Source organism: Pinus tabuliformis, chromosome 8 (genome assembly GCF_031772625.1).
Source record: "Pinus tabuliformis cultivar Carrire ecotype Pingquan chromosome 8, CPIR1, whole genome shotgun sequence".
Lineage (NCBI taxonomy): Eukaryota > Viridiplantae > Streptophyta > Pinopsida > Pinales > Pinaceae > Pinus > Pinus tabuliformis.
Window position 1 is genome coordinate 642,504,245 of NC_142294.1, and position 15,822 is coordinate 642,520,066.

The 15,822-nt window shown below is 36.3% G+C and overlaps 1 protein-coding gene across 1 annotated transcript; it reads right to left on the reverse strand.

Moving 5' to 3' along the window:
• Nucleotides 1-5,185: 5,185 nt before the first annotated feature.
• Nucleotides 5,186-8,832, reverse strand: LOC149237173 (cysteine-rich receptor-like protein kinase 2). The gene is made up of 7 exons (XM_089366769.1): nt 8,013-8,832; nt 7,777-7,914; nt 7,537-7,676; nt 7,216-7,426; nt 6,886-7,120; nt 5,872-6,016; nt 5,186-5,759 (listed from the first exon to the last, which is right to left on the reverse strand). Exons 1-7 carry the CDS (start codon nt 8,815-8,817, stop codon nt 5,451-5,453), a joined length of 1,983 nt encoding a protein of 660 aa, XP_089222895.1. The 5' UTR covers nt 8,818-8,832; the 3' UTR covers nt 5,186-5,450.
• Between the last annotated feature and the right edge of the window lie 6,990 nt (nt 8,833-15,822).

Below are 15,822 nucleotides of genomic sequence, written 5' to 3' on the forward strand. Positions count from 1 at the left end.
GGCACTCGTGTGTGGCGACTTGGTTACGACGAGGAGCACCTAAGTTGGGCAAACAACACGATCGTGCGACGAGGTGAACGAAGGGTTGGTGAGTCGTGCAGAGGTGTCGACGAGCTAGGCAACCGAGTTTGCCGAAGTTGGAAAATTGGCTAAGTGTAAATTTGGGGTTTCCCAAGATTTAACTTATACTTTGTAAAAGTGGAAAATTATATATATTGATTTGGGCAGACTCATATTGCAGGGAGTTGCCCCTCCCTTTATACTGTTGTGCATTTCTATTGTATAATGCTGTTGATAATGAATGTGTATGGGTATTCATTGGTATAAAGGAACATTAATAATTACTTGGTTGCGAAACACAAACTAAGTAAGATAAGTGGTTAGGCATAGTCTACAATCGTAAGTATTGGTGAAAAGAAAACGATTGGTAGTGCCGCACCTCGCTATAAGTGGTTGAAAGACTATCGCAGGTGTAGGGGCGTGACACCCTGCCTTGAGCATGTGGGGGGCGACAATAGTTATTTTCTATGTACATTCAATATCACATCGAAGTCTATCGCCTTTGACACCATCTCTCATCTCGATCGGGAGATTCTCAAATAAATATTATTATTACATAATTTGAAATTAAATAATATTAAATTACATTTAAAATTACATAATAATTAATATAAATTAATGAGAATAATTATTATTATGAATAATTATAACGATAATAACAATATTTTTATTGTAATAGTGTTTTTTAAATATTATTTCTATTATTATATATTTATTAATGATAGATATAAATGAAGCCTTCCACGTATTACTTGGATTTATTATCCCTTGGGTTTATATTCTCTTGCCGTTTTAGTATTAAACCCAAGGGATTGGTATTATAAACCCATGAAAATGTAAACCGTAAGGGATTATTAGTAAAAACCCAAGGGAGTATAAACCTTGACATTTTTGCTGTTAATTCCTTATTTCTATTGTTATAAATTTATCATTGGTAGATACAAGTGAAGCCTTTGGTTATATCAACCATATTAATATTTTTAATGTGGTTTTGCTAGGGCATTAATGTATGTTAATATACATTACTATACATGAATGTACTTTAATTAATATGCATTAGTGTGCATAACAATAATGTACATACACTAAAGTACATTAATGCACAATTATGTACATTTAAACACATTAATATACTAATTTACATTTAAATACATTAATATACATGCTAATATGGACAATAATGTATACTTCATATATTAAATGGACAATTATTGTATATGGAAGTTCATATAAATGTATATAAATATTAATGTGTATTTAAATATGTGGTTGATATAAGCCTATGGGCGTTTATCAACCAAAACCACATTTATTAATGTGGTTGTACTAATAGATAATATAAATGGTATTATTAAGAACAAACATATAACTTTTTTATCTTCATATCTACCAAATTTATTTTAAAATCTACCAAATTTAAAGAAAAACCAAATCTAATCATTAAATCTATTCAATTTTGAAAAAAATCTAATATCTACAATGCAAAACTTTTCTCAAATTTAAAACTCTTTTCTCAAGTTTAAAACTCAAAAAACATCAATTTCAGAAATTTTATCTGTTAATTTAAATTCAATTTCAGAAATTTTATCCCTTAATTTAAATTCAATCTATAATTTTATATATTATCTTAATTTAAATTCAATCTATAATTTTATATATTTATTTTTAATAAAGTAAATATATTTTCTCTTTATTTCATTTTTATTTTATATATATTTATTTTAATTTTAAATTTTAATCTTAATTTTCTATTTTATCTGAGTACTTAAATTAAGAATGGAAATGGACATGTTACTTAATTGTGAAAATAAATAAATTTACTCCCTCATTTCAAAAAGCAACAAAAATAAGCTCTTTCAACTTAAAATATGATTCGATTTTATTTGTCTTTCGTTGCATAGATTCATTAAGATTTTATGCAACGAAAGGCAGTCTCTTTTGACTTATTCTTAAGTGGTGTTGTCGCAATCAACTTCCCTTCCGATAATTTCAACGTGGGAAAATTGTAACCCTTATGCGGTCGCAACCAACCATTGCACCGGACCTGTCAAATAAAAATCCGACTCTGCTATCATAAAATCTGATCCGGGAATCTAAGCAATCTGTATCATGGAAATATGTGGAGGAGCAGGCAGCGGGTCACAGTCACTGGGTTGGAAACATACACACAAACGACAACAGCAAGCAGGATAAGATTTTTCTGGTGAAGGCAAGTTGGACACGTTTCTAATTTTCAGTGACAGTATTCAACGCACTATAACGGGAATTTTCTGGGCAATTCCTCCTCCTCTTTAAACTACGGAAAAATTTATTAAAAAATTAATAATAAAAATTAAATACAATTTAATAACAAAAATTACAAGACAAAAACTTAGAACTATACCATGATGAGGATTACAGCCTATCAATTCAAGCCGATGCTCCAGAAACGGTGATCGCATAATTCGAAGGTGGGAGAGGGAGATTGATTTATATCGTCGGTGGGGGTGGCCATAATATGCCTATACAACAAATCAAAATGGTTTCGTGTATTTTCACTTCCTATAAAATTCTAACCTATGATAATCACTTCCTATAAAATTCTAACATATGATAATGGGTGGACCCATCTAAAACTGGTGAAAGTTCCAAGTTCCTTTCGTACCTTGACTTGCGTGAAGCATGGATACAATTCTGTACCAGGCATGGCTATGGAAACAAAATTTTCCGATGTTCGTAACTCATCGAACTATGGAAATAAGACAGATTTGGCGTATTTTATTTTATTCAGCATGTTAACAGAGCACAAAATATCCAAGCTGATGTCTTATTAAAGAAGGGACTTTTATCACAAATGAGCCTATGGAAAATGCATATAAAAATAGATGGCGAAACTTATTCAATTCAGGATTTTCCTCTTCCCGACTCATAAATCTTACTTTTTTCATTTCAAAGTCCCCAGGTATATTTTCAAGCTACTGTTTATCTTGCAATTTTTTGCACTTTGTATATATCCTCTCAGCTGGTAGAGGATGCCCTTTAATGGGGCCTTGACTTATCTAGACTATCTATCTGTTTCAAGCATTGTCTTCCCTTCTGGTTTATAGTTTTGTTTGGCAGCTCATATACTTCTTTTTCTTCACTAGTTTTGGTGGAATATTGGCTTTCAGACATATCAGCATTATTTTTGTTTCCTCTACAGTTTTGTACAGGTTTGGGAGTATCTCTCATATCAGACTATTCAAATGTATTTGGACTTTATATGATTATCTAGCATAATACAATCAAGCTTTTTTCGTACTTAAGAAAAGCAGATTCGGCATAGAAATCTATGTCAGCATTTGTGAATATTAGCGCCATATTGGAACAAAGGTGCTTGTATGTGAGCTGGAAAATGGTATTCAAATTTTTGGCAGCCACATTCATTGATTGGACAAAACTGTGGCCATAAATTGCGGAGGTAACGTTTTGGAAGATTCCAGAAGTTTAGAAAGAATCTAAACTCTAATTTTTATTATTAAACAATCATGTTATGATTAAAAAATTCAGGTCTTTGAGATCAACTTACAAATTAATATATTTAGTGTTTTGTAAATTGAGGTATAATATATTTTTAGGGTTCAGTAAATTGAGAGATAAACACAGGAGGGAAGATCTGCTCAGACAGAACATCTGTGTGTAACTTAAGGCATAAACTTAATATAAATAGATTTATTGTAAGTTATTAGCAGGCTGGGTACCAGCTGCGAGGGCAGGGAAGAAATTTTGAAAATAATTAGTTTGTTAATTGATATTAAATGAGCTGGGTTGTATATTTTTATTTTTGGATTTTAGCAGATTAGCGATTTAAACATATATACTCTTTACTTATTTAATTTTCATTAGCAGACTGTATATTTGATTTATAGAAGAAAAGTTTGAAATCTGAGGTGACCACCTAGGTGGCCTGATGGATGTTTCCGCCTGCATTAAACACTAGACTTTAGTGTGGAGGTAGGCATATACAGTCCCACTCATTTAATTCTCACTAGCAGATTGTATGTTTATTGCTGAGAAGAAAAATTTGAAATCTAAACCCACTTCCTCGGAGGGTTGGTAGATGTTTCAACCAGCCTTGGGCTCTAGAGGTTGGTGTGGAGGGTAAAAACCTCCATGACTTTGCTATGAATTTATTAACATTATTTTACATATGAATAAAAATAAATTAATATATAAAATCTATATATGTATGTGCTTTAATTGCTATAAATTTATTAATATTATTTTACATATCAATAAAAACAAATGTGATTTTTTTAGAATGGTATATTTTAATATTTAATTATTTGAAAAATATTTATTTTGATTGGTATGTTTATTTCAAAATATATATTTTATAATTTTAGTTTATTTTTAAGTTAGTCATGTTCTTTTAATTAATTTATTTTAATTAAATTAATTAATTAAAGAAAATTTCATATCAATATGTGTCATATTGATAAGCCAAGATATTGGCCCATGGTATTGTAAAAGCAACTATTTACAATGAGTGAATTTCTATGATAAATTGAGAGTCAATTTCTATGATTAAGAATATTTTTTCATGTTTCTTAATATATATGTTTGAGTCATATATTAATTCTTTTTATTTAAAATAATAATAATAATTTAAAAGAAAAATATAATTTAATTAAGTTTGATAATTTTTTTAAATCAAATTAATAGAAATGTATATATGTAAGGTAAATGTTTTGATGTTAATCATAGATTAATGACTAAAACCATTTACCAATCATTTAATTTATATCATTATAATAACATAAACTATATTAATAAACATATTAAACAATAATAAAACATTAAAAAATATATATATTATAACATTAAAAAATTAAAAACATTACATATTCTATCTTAATATATTTTAAATATATCCTATTTTAAAATAAATATTATAATATCAACCTTTTAACCAATAAAGATATAATAGTTAGAAACCTTTTCAAAAAAATCACATTTGTTTTCTAAGAGACTCACTTATTCTGTATTCAATGTAATTTTCCATCGAGATTAATAGCAAACATGATCGTGAAAATTGTATAGCTAATATTGTAAATAAAATATGATTTTTTTAAATGTGAAAAAAAAAAAAAAACCATACCTCACCATTTTATATTTTTACACTAACATTGATATCAGCTATTTTTCCTATAAAACAAAAACAGTTAGTGCCCACTATAACGTGGTGCTTTGAATCAAAATATCTTCCTCAATGACCACTTTTAAGATTGAAAGCCTAAATTCGCTCAGCCCATTCTCTGAAGAACGTACACAAATATCAACAACCTCCCCACCTAAAAACCATTCTAACATGACAGAGAAGATAATGCTGTCTGACAAGATACCATAATGCCAGAGACATTGTCGGATTTTCACCTCGGCTCCAGAGTGCCGGATGTAGGATCGACAGCTACATCACTAACTTCACCACGTCTCAATTTGTGAAGGCCGCCGGCGTTATCCAGATCTACGAAGGCAGGCTGTGTGGGCGAACGAAGATGTTCGGTCTCACTCATCAGCATCGCCACCACCCGGAACATCGAAGGCCGCAACGCAGCAGCTGCTTGCGTGCACAGAAGGCCAATTTTAATCACTCTAATCCCTTCCTCCGAGGAATAACTGCCCTCCAATGTGGGATCCATAATTTCTAAAGCTCTATCTGTTGTATATAGTCTCCATGTCTGCTTCGTCAATATCAACAAAAACATAAAAAACTTTAGTTAGCAAGGGATGCCATACTATAAAGAATTGAGAAAATTGAGACTCAAAAGATGACATGGACATAAACCATACTCCTTCGATGAGAAACTCCATGTCTTCAGACGAACTCCGATTCTTTCTTCCGCTGATAATCTCAAGTAGAAGCACTCCAAAGCTGAATACATCGGCTTTCTCTGTCAGCTGTCCGCGTAAGGCGTATTCAGGGGCAATGTAACCTCTGCACAGTGTCGTACCCAATCAATTTTCCATAACTGACGCATTTCAAAACAATATCATTTATATTTAGATAGGATTAGTTTATTGAGGTAAACTCTAAATTATGTTTTTATTGTCAAAATGGATTCAGTAACATCAAAAACATCTAACACACTTAAAATCTTAAAGTTTAACAATTTTAACTTGGATTTACAATAATCCTTGCTATATTTTCTCAAAATATAGTCAGAATTTCCATGACTTCCAAGGCAAAAAAGCAGTCTGGTTAGACTACCACTATTTGGAGATACCAGTTTTGTTTCATGTACTGTAATTAACTAATGGCCTTGTCTCCTTGGCTCACACATTTACCTGAAAATTGTTTTTAGTTTGAATCTACAGAATTTTTTTTTCAAAAAAACTGATTATAAGAGTGTCCAATTGCTTTTTAGGGTGGAAATAGATTCAAAACAACCAGAGATCTCTGGGCATCCAAAATTCTGAAAGTTGAACTTAAAATTTCCCAAGAAGAAAATCATGCAAGAATTTCCACTATTTTCTCTAGACTAACCTATGTCTCCTCTTTTATTAAAACAATTTGTTGAAAACTAAGAAAATTTTAAAGAACCAAATAAATTAATTTTCCATACTTTTTCCAAAAAAATTAATTAATTTCATTTTTTTCTAAAAATTATTCTATAAAATTTTATATTAAATAACTGAAAAAACTCCATACTTTTTCAAAAGAAAATTAATTAATTTCATTTTTTTCTAAAAATTATTCTATAAAATTTTATATTAAATAACTGAAAAAATAAAATAGCAAATTTGACCTATTAAAACGAGCAAAATTTAGATGAATTTCCATTCTTCAAATTTTCCTATTCTTACAATGTTCCTGCAACTCGAGTGCTGACATGGCTCTGATCTTCTGCAAAGAATCTGGCCAACCCAAAGTCTGCTATTTTGGGTTTACGTTTATCATCGAGTAAAATATTGCTGGCTTTAATGTCTCTGTGGATGACCCGAATCTGAGATTCCTCATGAAGATAGGCCAGACCACGTGCAGTTCCAACTATGATTTCGTATCTCTCTTTCCAGTCAAGCAAATGACGTTTTGTTGCATCTGCAGCGCATCAGAGATCATAAATATATTACCTGAAGATAAATATAAAATAAAGGAATCCAAAAACCATCCAGGGGTGAAGAACGAGTAGATACCGAATAGAAACTTGTCAAGGCTACTGTTCTCGAGATATTCGTAAACTAGTAGCCTTTCTGAGCCTTCAACTGCGCAACCGAGCAATTTCACTAGATTCCTGTGTTGAACCCCACTGATGAGATTCGCTTCATTCAGAAATTCAGCATCTGCATGTCTTGTACCCATATAGAGCCGTTTAACTGCAACCACCCTGCCATCTGGGAGAACCCCCTGCAGATCGACAAACGTCAAAATCTCTTTTTTTTTATCTTGAATTTTAGTAGGTGCTGCTATTTCCGAATATCTAATTTATTTAATTGAAAGAGATATTAAGCTCTCACCTTATAGACGGATCCAAAACCTCCGTCTCCAAGTTTGTTCTCTAGATTGAAATTGGAGGTAGCCTCTCTCAGAATGTCGTACTTGAAAATGAGCTCTGGATTGGCTATGCTCGGCCCTAGGATAGAATTCTCTTCCCCACCTGCGAAAACAATTACAAGGTGTTTATTTATGTTGCACACAACGTAATCAGAAGCGTCTTAGATCCTTAGCAATGAATAAGTTAGCTGCAATTTCAGGACCTCCGCTTCGATAAATCTCCTCCGGACGCTTCAGAAGAGAGTAAATATTCCACTTCCAGAGACCTATGACTGCAATTAATACAATCGTAGCGGCTACGACACCCAGACTTATACCCAAGACGCTAGGTTTCTTGCCTGCTGCATATTTACGCAAAAAGTGTTACTAACCAATAAGCTATGTTTTAGTTAAGCAGAGACAGATGAAATCCTAGAAAACGGTGTCAAAAAAAATTTACCCGAGGACGTGGGAGGACTTTCCTCTTGTGGCGGCGATAGAAGGGTAGTGTTGAAAAATTCATAAATCTCGTAACGAAAGACGCAGTTCGCAGATCCGAATTGTGCCCCAACAGCCCCAGGTTGGCAATCGAATATATATTGGAGGACATAAGTCAGGCACGACCCGCAATTTGTCGGGGACAGATCTCTCCAACACTGTGCTAAGCTGTAGATATTCTGCGTTGAATTTGAAGGGGCTGCGACTGAATCTACGGCGAAAAGATTGGGGCTCTGTGCAGCTTTAGCGGTATCATTCAAGAGCAGGGCTCTCACAGCAGTTGTAAACTGTTGTGGCTGACTGCTGTTCCCAGTGTTGCAAAGAATAACAGCTGGTGTCCCCTTCGTACTCTCAATATCGTTGTAAAAATTATGATCGTCGTAACGCAAGAAGCAGCCGTCTAGTTGAATCAATCCAGAAGTGTTTTGACAAACCTCAACAAGATTTGCTTTAGCAGTGGATGCGCACTGTCTGCAATCGGAAGAATCTAAATCTCCCCTGCACTGGACAAGCCCGTAAACAGTGCTATTGCTGTTTGCCCCCTGAGAAACAATACTAGAGGTATTGAATCCGATGGCATAAACATTGTTCACCAGTGAATCTAAAACCTTGTTTAGATTAAGCTGAAACGCGCTCCCGTTTCTATATGTATAATTGCCGCAATTGTTCCAAACGGTAGAAGTCTCTGGGTCAGCTGCTGCAAAGCGTATACTTGTACATAGACAGAGGATAATTAAAATGCTTCCCGTTAAGTGTTTCATCGCCATCGCCCAACCCAGCTTCTTCGTGCCCTGCCTCGGTTTGAGCTGACAGAATGACATAGTTGGAGGTGCTCCTGTAATCGAATGCGTATGTAAAGTTCAAAGTGTACATTTATCAATTCTGGACACCGGCGTCCCAAAGGGGTTTTCTACGTGCAGAATACGGCAAGGTGTAGGATATTCTAATTTACATAGGAAATGTAGTACAATCAGATTGTGGTCCAGATTAGTATATTTCATTTCCATTTAGTTATTTGAACCACATAAGCGACTAAATTTTTTTTGTTTTTCAGAGAAAAAAACGATTCCTTTCATTTCTTTCCAAGCACATGCGCGACTAACGTGTGAAGTGAAGGAAATGTATCGTCTTTCTGCTGCATACGTTTCTGTCTCCATTAAGCAGAGAGGGACTCACTGCGACCCGCTAACGACTCTTGACGTGTGGTTGCCTTTTTTTTTTTCCGAAGGTGGTAAAACCTATCAACTCAGGTGTCAAACCAACAGTGAGGACAGCCATCTCTGGCTGCTATCCGCGAATGCTGGGATGACTCATCACTGGACGTGTAGTTGCCTTGGTACATGTTGCAATAAAGTATTCCACAATATAAATTTCCATTTCATTAATTTATTGGTTACAGTAAATGTATTCCCAATTCATTCATTTACTGCTTTTTGGGTCAACTGTAATTTATGCTCTAAGTCACAATGGCTGTTCTTTTCGGGATGCGCTTATTGTGCCCTTATTCTTGTACCTTATTAGTTTCGAGATCGATCTCCGGGTTCGCTATTTGAGAACCTCACTTCCGTGGTGTCTTAATATGTGCGTGGTTTAAAAATATTTACACATTAATTTGGAAAATAATGAAAGTGTTCGTAAGGGTATAATAAAATTTGGTAAAATTTTTTGATATTTTTAGTTATAATTGACAAATTTGGAAGTGTGTTGGAGTTTTTAATAGTGTTGAATTTATTTTTCCTTTCAAAATATGATTAAACACTTAAACAATCTAATTTTTCAATTACCAAATTCCCGAAAGAAAAAAATGCGATCCATATTAATTATTAATTTTAAATTTGTAGAATAAGCATACACCCCACTTAACCTTAGCTTTGAGATGTTTCAGAGTTGTACTCGATAATTAGTTAAACGGAATAATGAACATGGATTTAGATGTTCTTTTCTCATTGGTGAAATTTCTAACACAATGACGACATCCATAGAGGCTTAAAATAATAATTGTTTGAGTGGGGATTGTTATTGTCACAGTGAGATGGATAGAGAATGAGAAATTTAAGGTTCATCACTTTAGTTTATGTTAAAAATTGTTTTAGTTTAATAAATTAATGTTAAAGGAGCAAAATCTTAATGAATTAATTGGATCTTTCCGACTCATTTAAGTTGAATGTTTCACATATTTAACCTAAAAAAAATTTGAACCATGTTGATGTCTGTAAAATCATTTGTAAATAAGCTGTAACATTAATACAATGAGTTAGGTGGATAGTCTTGCTTATTATTTTAAGGTTTTAATGAATTGTTAAAGTAATTCATTATTATGAGTCTTGTGGTGTAATAACACCCTAATGGTGAGAGGTTTTGATGCTGAGGATTTTGCGGCCCGTGCCCTAGCCTCCGCCTCTGCCTTTCGCGCTGCCTCCTGCAGCTACCCTGCCTCCTGCTGCTACCGGCTGCCTTCCTTCCCTCTGGCCTCCTTTTGGCTCAATCCTATCGCGTTGATCTCTGCTCTCTGCTCTGGGCTTGGCAGCCTTCTACTGTCGAGCTTTCCTCTGCCTCATGCCTCACTAGTTGGGGGACGGCTCTCCTTCTCCGAATGAAGAACCCAACCATGAAGCAACTTTTTCCTCCTTAATAGTAGATCATGGAGCTCCAAAAGCAAGGTCAATTGCAAGTAAATTTTTCAAAAAACTAGATGACATTCCCGAGATATCTTTACCTCCAACTCTACCTCGAAAAGCAGCCATTTCTCTAGCTAAACGGGGACTGGTTGGGTAGTTCACAGGTCTCTGGCCCTCCCATAGAGCAGTTCAAAAATGGGTGGAGAGAAACTGGAGTGCCAACATACAAGGGAAAATTGCAATCAGGTTCTGTGGAAGGGGATACTATACATTTTTATTTGAATCTAAAGAAGATAGGAACCTTATTTTCAGGAATGGACCATACTTCATGGACTCGAGAAGCCTGTATCTGAATAGGTGGTCTCCGGACTTTGATCCTGAGATGGACATCCCAAACGCAGTGCCGGTCTGGGTTAGGTTGTCGCATCTTCCTCTTCATTGCTGGGGGAAGAGTCAATCAAAGTTACAGGGAACGCGGTAGGCAAGTATATTGAGAGATGTGAACCAAAAGACAACATGCATGCTTGTGCCAGGATCTGCGTGGAAGTAGATGTGGGAAAAGGGCTTCCAGAGGCAATCAAACTCAAGGTGGATCAATGGACACACATGCAACAGCTGGACTATGAGCAAATCCCCTTCAAATGCAAAGTATGTCATGAGTATGGTCATTTTGCAAGTAGGTGTAGCAAACTAAAGGATGTGGAGATGGTTGAGAATGTAGAAACCTAAGAAAACAACTAGGAATAAGTGAAAAGGAAGAAAACTAGTAATAAACAAACTACTCAGAACCCCTCTCAAGCACGTGAAAATACTGCTACTTCCTCAAACCCCCCCATCAACCTTGCTCCTTCGGTCAAACCTTCATCTAATCCATTTGAACTTCTGTATGAAGATCCTCCATTTCCACATTCCCCTTCCCGGCCCAATGCTACTGCTAGTGCTTCCTCCCCACCCCTTAGCTTCTTACCCCCCCCCCCCCCTTCCAATGATAGAATCCTCACTAGAAACAAAGTCAAAGAAACAACCAATGCTCTGAAACAGCCAAAAAAAGTCGAGAGGAAATCCAACAAGGAACTTAGAGATGAGGCCGCAGCAAAGGATATGGCTATTGGCACTCAACAACCAATGGACACTTTTCTTGGGAAATAGAAAGGGAGTGGGGAGAAAACGCAGCAGAAGGACAAGGCTAGGAACCACCATAAACCAAGTAAATAATGATCTTGGTCTCTTGGAATAGCAGGGGGTTGGGTTCTGCCTTAAAACTCAACGCAACAAGAGATTTAATAAAGAAAGAATAGATGGATATATTAATGATCCAAGAGACCAAAACTGGATATATTAATGATCCGAGAGTTTCAAAACTTGATAGCAACAGAAAAAAATTATGAAGGAATAGCCACAGACTCCAACGGGGCCTCAGGAGGCATTGGTACGTTGTGGAATAAATGGAACTGGAAAATTATCAGCCAAAAACTCAACAGCAACTGGATTAGGATAGATTTAACAAAGAAGAACACAAACGTCAAATATACAGTCATAAACATCTATTCACCAAATCACTATAGAGACAAAGCCTTATGTTGGGAGTCACTAAAAGAAGAGCTACAAGATGTTCAGATAGATAATCTAGTCATGGGAGGGGATCTAAATCTGATACGGAATATGGAGGAAAAGCTGGGAGGCAGATACATTGGAGATTCATCAAGAGCAGTCATGGAGGATATTATTGCTGAACATAAGTTGCTCGATATCCATCCCAGCAATGGAAAATTATCATGGAGCAACAAAAAAACGGGTGTCCATAACATAAAGGAAAGGCTTGACAGAATCTTGATTCAGGAGGATATAGCAGCAATTTTTTCGTCCATCAAGAGAAAAATCGTGCATGCCTCGACATCCGATCATAAGCCGGTTGTGCTCATCCTAGACAAGTGGGAAATTCAGGGTCCGATCCCATTTAAGTATAGCAAAATTTGGGACAGCAAGGATAGCTTTAGGAATATAATAAATGAAAGCTGGGACGTAGAGATGTTGGGCTCCCCTCAATATGTATGGGAGAACAAGCTCAAAAATGTGAGAGAAAAACTAAAAACATGGGCTAGAGAAGAAGCTCTCCCGGACAAGAAAAAAAAAGCAGAGTTGCAAGAAAAGTTGGAAAAGTGGAGCAAAGAAAAAGAAAGTCAACAAGTTACTGAACAAGACAAAGCCCACGAAACAAAAATGTTTGTGGCCCTCTACAAGTAAAATAGAAATGAAGAGGAGGAACTTAGGCAAAAGTCCAGATGTCTTTGGATCCAAGCAGGGGACAAGAACACTGCTTTTTTCCACAACAACCCCAAGATTCAACGAGCGGACAACCAAATTGAAAAAATACAAGTGGAAGGATAGGAAATAAAGGGGAGAGAAGAAATAAAAGAAGCAACATTTAACCATTTTAAAAACCTCCTCATAGCTGGAAAGCAGCAAGTGGATAACATTGATTTTCTTCAGCAAATTAGCAGCAAAGTTAGTGAACAGCAAAACAATGAGCTTGAGAAGGAGGTAACAACGGAGGAAATAAGGGAGGTTGTTTGGAGCATGCATCTGGAAAAAGCTCCAGGCCCCGATGGATTCACCATCGCCTTCTACAAGTGTCATTGGAAGACAATTAAAAAAGATCTGGTCCGTATGATTAAGAATGTCTTCAAAAAACACAAAGTGGGGGAAAACACGAAAACTTCTCACTTGGCCCTCATCCCCAAAGAGCCAAATCCTGTCTCCTTTGATAGATTCAGGCCAATTTCTCTATGCAACTCCTCATATAAAATCATCACTAAGATTTTGGCAAATCGTCTAAAAAAAATCCTTCCTTGTATCATTTCGGAAAACCAAGGGGGCTTTGTTCCAAACAGGCAAATAACTAACAATGTAATCCTCATTCAAGAAGCCATCCACAACAACATCCAAAACAATGAAAGAGGTATGGTTATAAAGTTGGATATAGCTAATTCTTTTGACTGTGTTTTCCATCACTTCCTTGTTGTAGCTCTTCAAAAGTTTGGCATTTCAACCAAGTTTATTAGGATCATTGAAGCATGCATCTCCAACCCATGGACCGCAACATTGATTAATGGAAGGCCCAGTAGATACTTCCGCAGCACTAGAGGACTGACACAAGGATGCCTGCTCTCCCAATTTCTTTACATCATAATGGCAGAAATGCTTAGCATACAACTGGAGAATTAGAGAATTAGAAGGGAGATTACTGGCATCAGAATTTCTCGAGGGGTTAAAGAAATTAATCACTCTCTCTTCGCTGACGATACCCTCTTGATTGGGGGCACACCTAGTATTATTGCTAGAAGGTTCAAAAAGGTGTTAGATGGCTTCCTAGTTGCCTCTGGAGGTCTTTTGAATAATAAAAAATGCAAAATATACACTTGGAATGTGCCAAATAATATCATACAAAGGATCTCTCAAATACTGGAAATCTCAGTAATGCAAAAATGGAGCCATTTCGTATATTTGGGGTTACCATTGGCCAAAGAAGGGATTAAGACAGAGGCCTGGAACAAACAAATCGAGAAAGTTAGAGGGAAAATCCAAAGCTGGGGGATGATGTGGTTAAACTTGGCTGGTAGAACCATCTTAATCAAAGCTCTCCTTTCAGCTTTGCCAATCTATCAGTTCGCTTTAACTTTGGCTGTAGCTAGCATTCATAAGCAAATGGAGCTTATAATCAAAGGCTTCCTTTTGCCGAGGGGGAGATAGGACTCCAAAAAGTTCAGTTTGGTTCGGTGGGATCAAGTTACTCTTCGTTTTGAATATGGAGGTATCTCCATCCACCTCCCAAACATAACAAACAAGGCTCTTGGTATCAAGCTAGTCTAGCGCATGCTAAATGGGCAGGATCAGTGGTGGGGAGAAGCCTTGGAAAGGAAATATCTCAATGGGTAGAGGTCCTTGGTGATTAATGAGATGATCTCGGACCATCCTTGTACCCAAATCTGGAGGCTTATTAAAAAAACCATTCCCCACATCAAAGATCAATTTCAAAAAATCCTGGAAACAGAGAAAACATTTCCATCTGGAATGATTGAATTATGGGAGTAGCGCCGTTAAAAGGACATCACAATCTGAATGATCTCCATGACTGGTTGGAGGAGAAGGGTATATATTCCTTATTCTCCATCTCGGAGTGGGATCAAAATAGATGGAATGCTTGGAAAAAGCCTCCTATACCAAATCGACTCTCTGATCAGTGGGAAGAATTGAAGGCCCTGCTATATGGCTCAGCTCCGATAAACAAAAGGAATATGGACAGTTATATTTGGGATCCCAGTGGAGGAATTTACAATGTCAAATCTGGTTACAACTTCCTCCGTATTCATAGCAACTATGATAATTGGAGCCTCTGGCCTGCTGTGTGGAAGAACGTTTGTCTTCCTAAAATCAAGTTTTTCGCCTGGACCCTGCTGAAAGGAAGGATTCTTACTGCTGAGAATTTGAGGAAAAAAGGCATTCATGGGCCTTCAATGTGTGTTCTTTGCCAAACAAAAGAAGAGAGCACCCAACACCTCTTCTTGAACTGTCCCATAGCTAGACAGTGCTGGAAGCAAGTTATCAGCCCCCTCAACATGGATATTGAGCCAATTGTGCTGCTGTCTCCTTTACACAAGAACTGGGCTCACAGCTACCCTTATACTAAGCGAAACAACGCTGCATTATAAGTGTTTGGAAGTGTCTCCCCCCCACACTTTGTTGGCACATCTGGTTGGCAAGAAACAAGTGCATCTTCAAGGGAAAAAAATTAAGCTCAGGGACTATTCTTTCCAAAACTTGGGCCCAAATTGCGGAAATGATCAGCTCTAAAGGTATGTCACCCCTGAATCAAACTAGCCAGACACAAGTAGAAAAGGATTGGTACAATAAAATCCCCATGGATGGACTAGTCAGGAATCATATGCCAAAGAATGTTGGAAACAAACAGGAAAACTAGAAGCTTCGAGGTAATGAAAGGGAAATAGAGGGGTGGATCAAAAACCAAAGAAACTACATCCTCTTCTTTGATCGAGCCTCTAAGAACAACCCCAGAAGAGCTGGGGTGGGTGGAATAATCCTGGATCAGCAAGGTGAAACGATTTCCACATTTGAATGGGGGCTGGGGACTCTATC

Coding starts and splice junctions, on each gene's coding strand:
- LOC149237173 (XM_089366769.1), bottom strand. CDS start 8,817: ATGGCGATGAAACACTTAACGGGAAGCATTTTAATTATCCTCTGTCTA. Junction 7,915..8,012: donor AAGTCCTCCCACGTCCTCGG/GTAAATTTTTTT, acceptor GTAAATATGCAG/CAGGCAAGAAACCTAGCGTC. Junction 6,017..6,885: donor ACTCGAGTTGCAGGAACATT/GTAAGAATAGGA, acceptor GACACTGTGCAG/AGGTTACATTGCCCCTGAAT.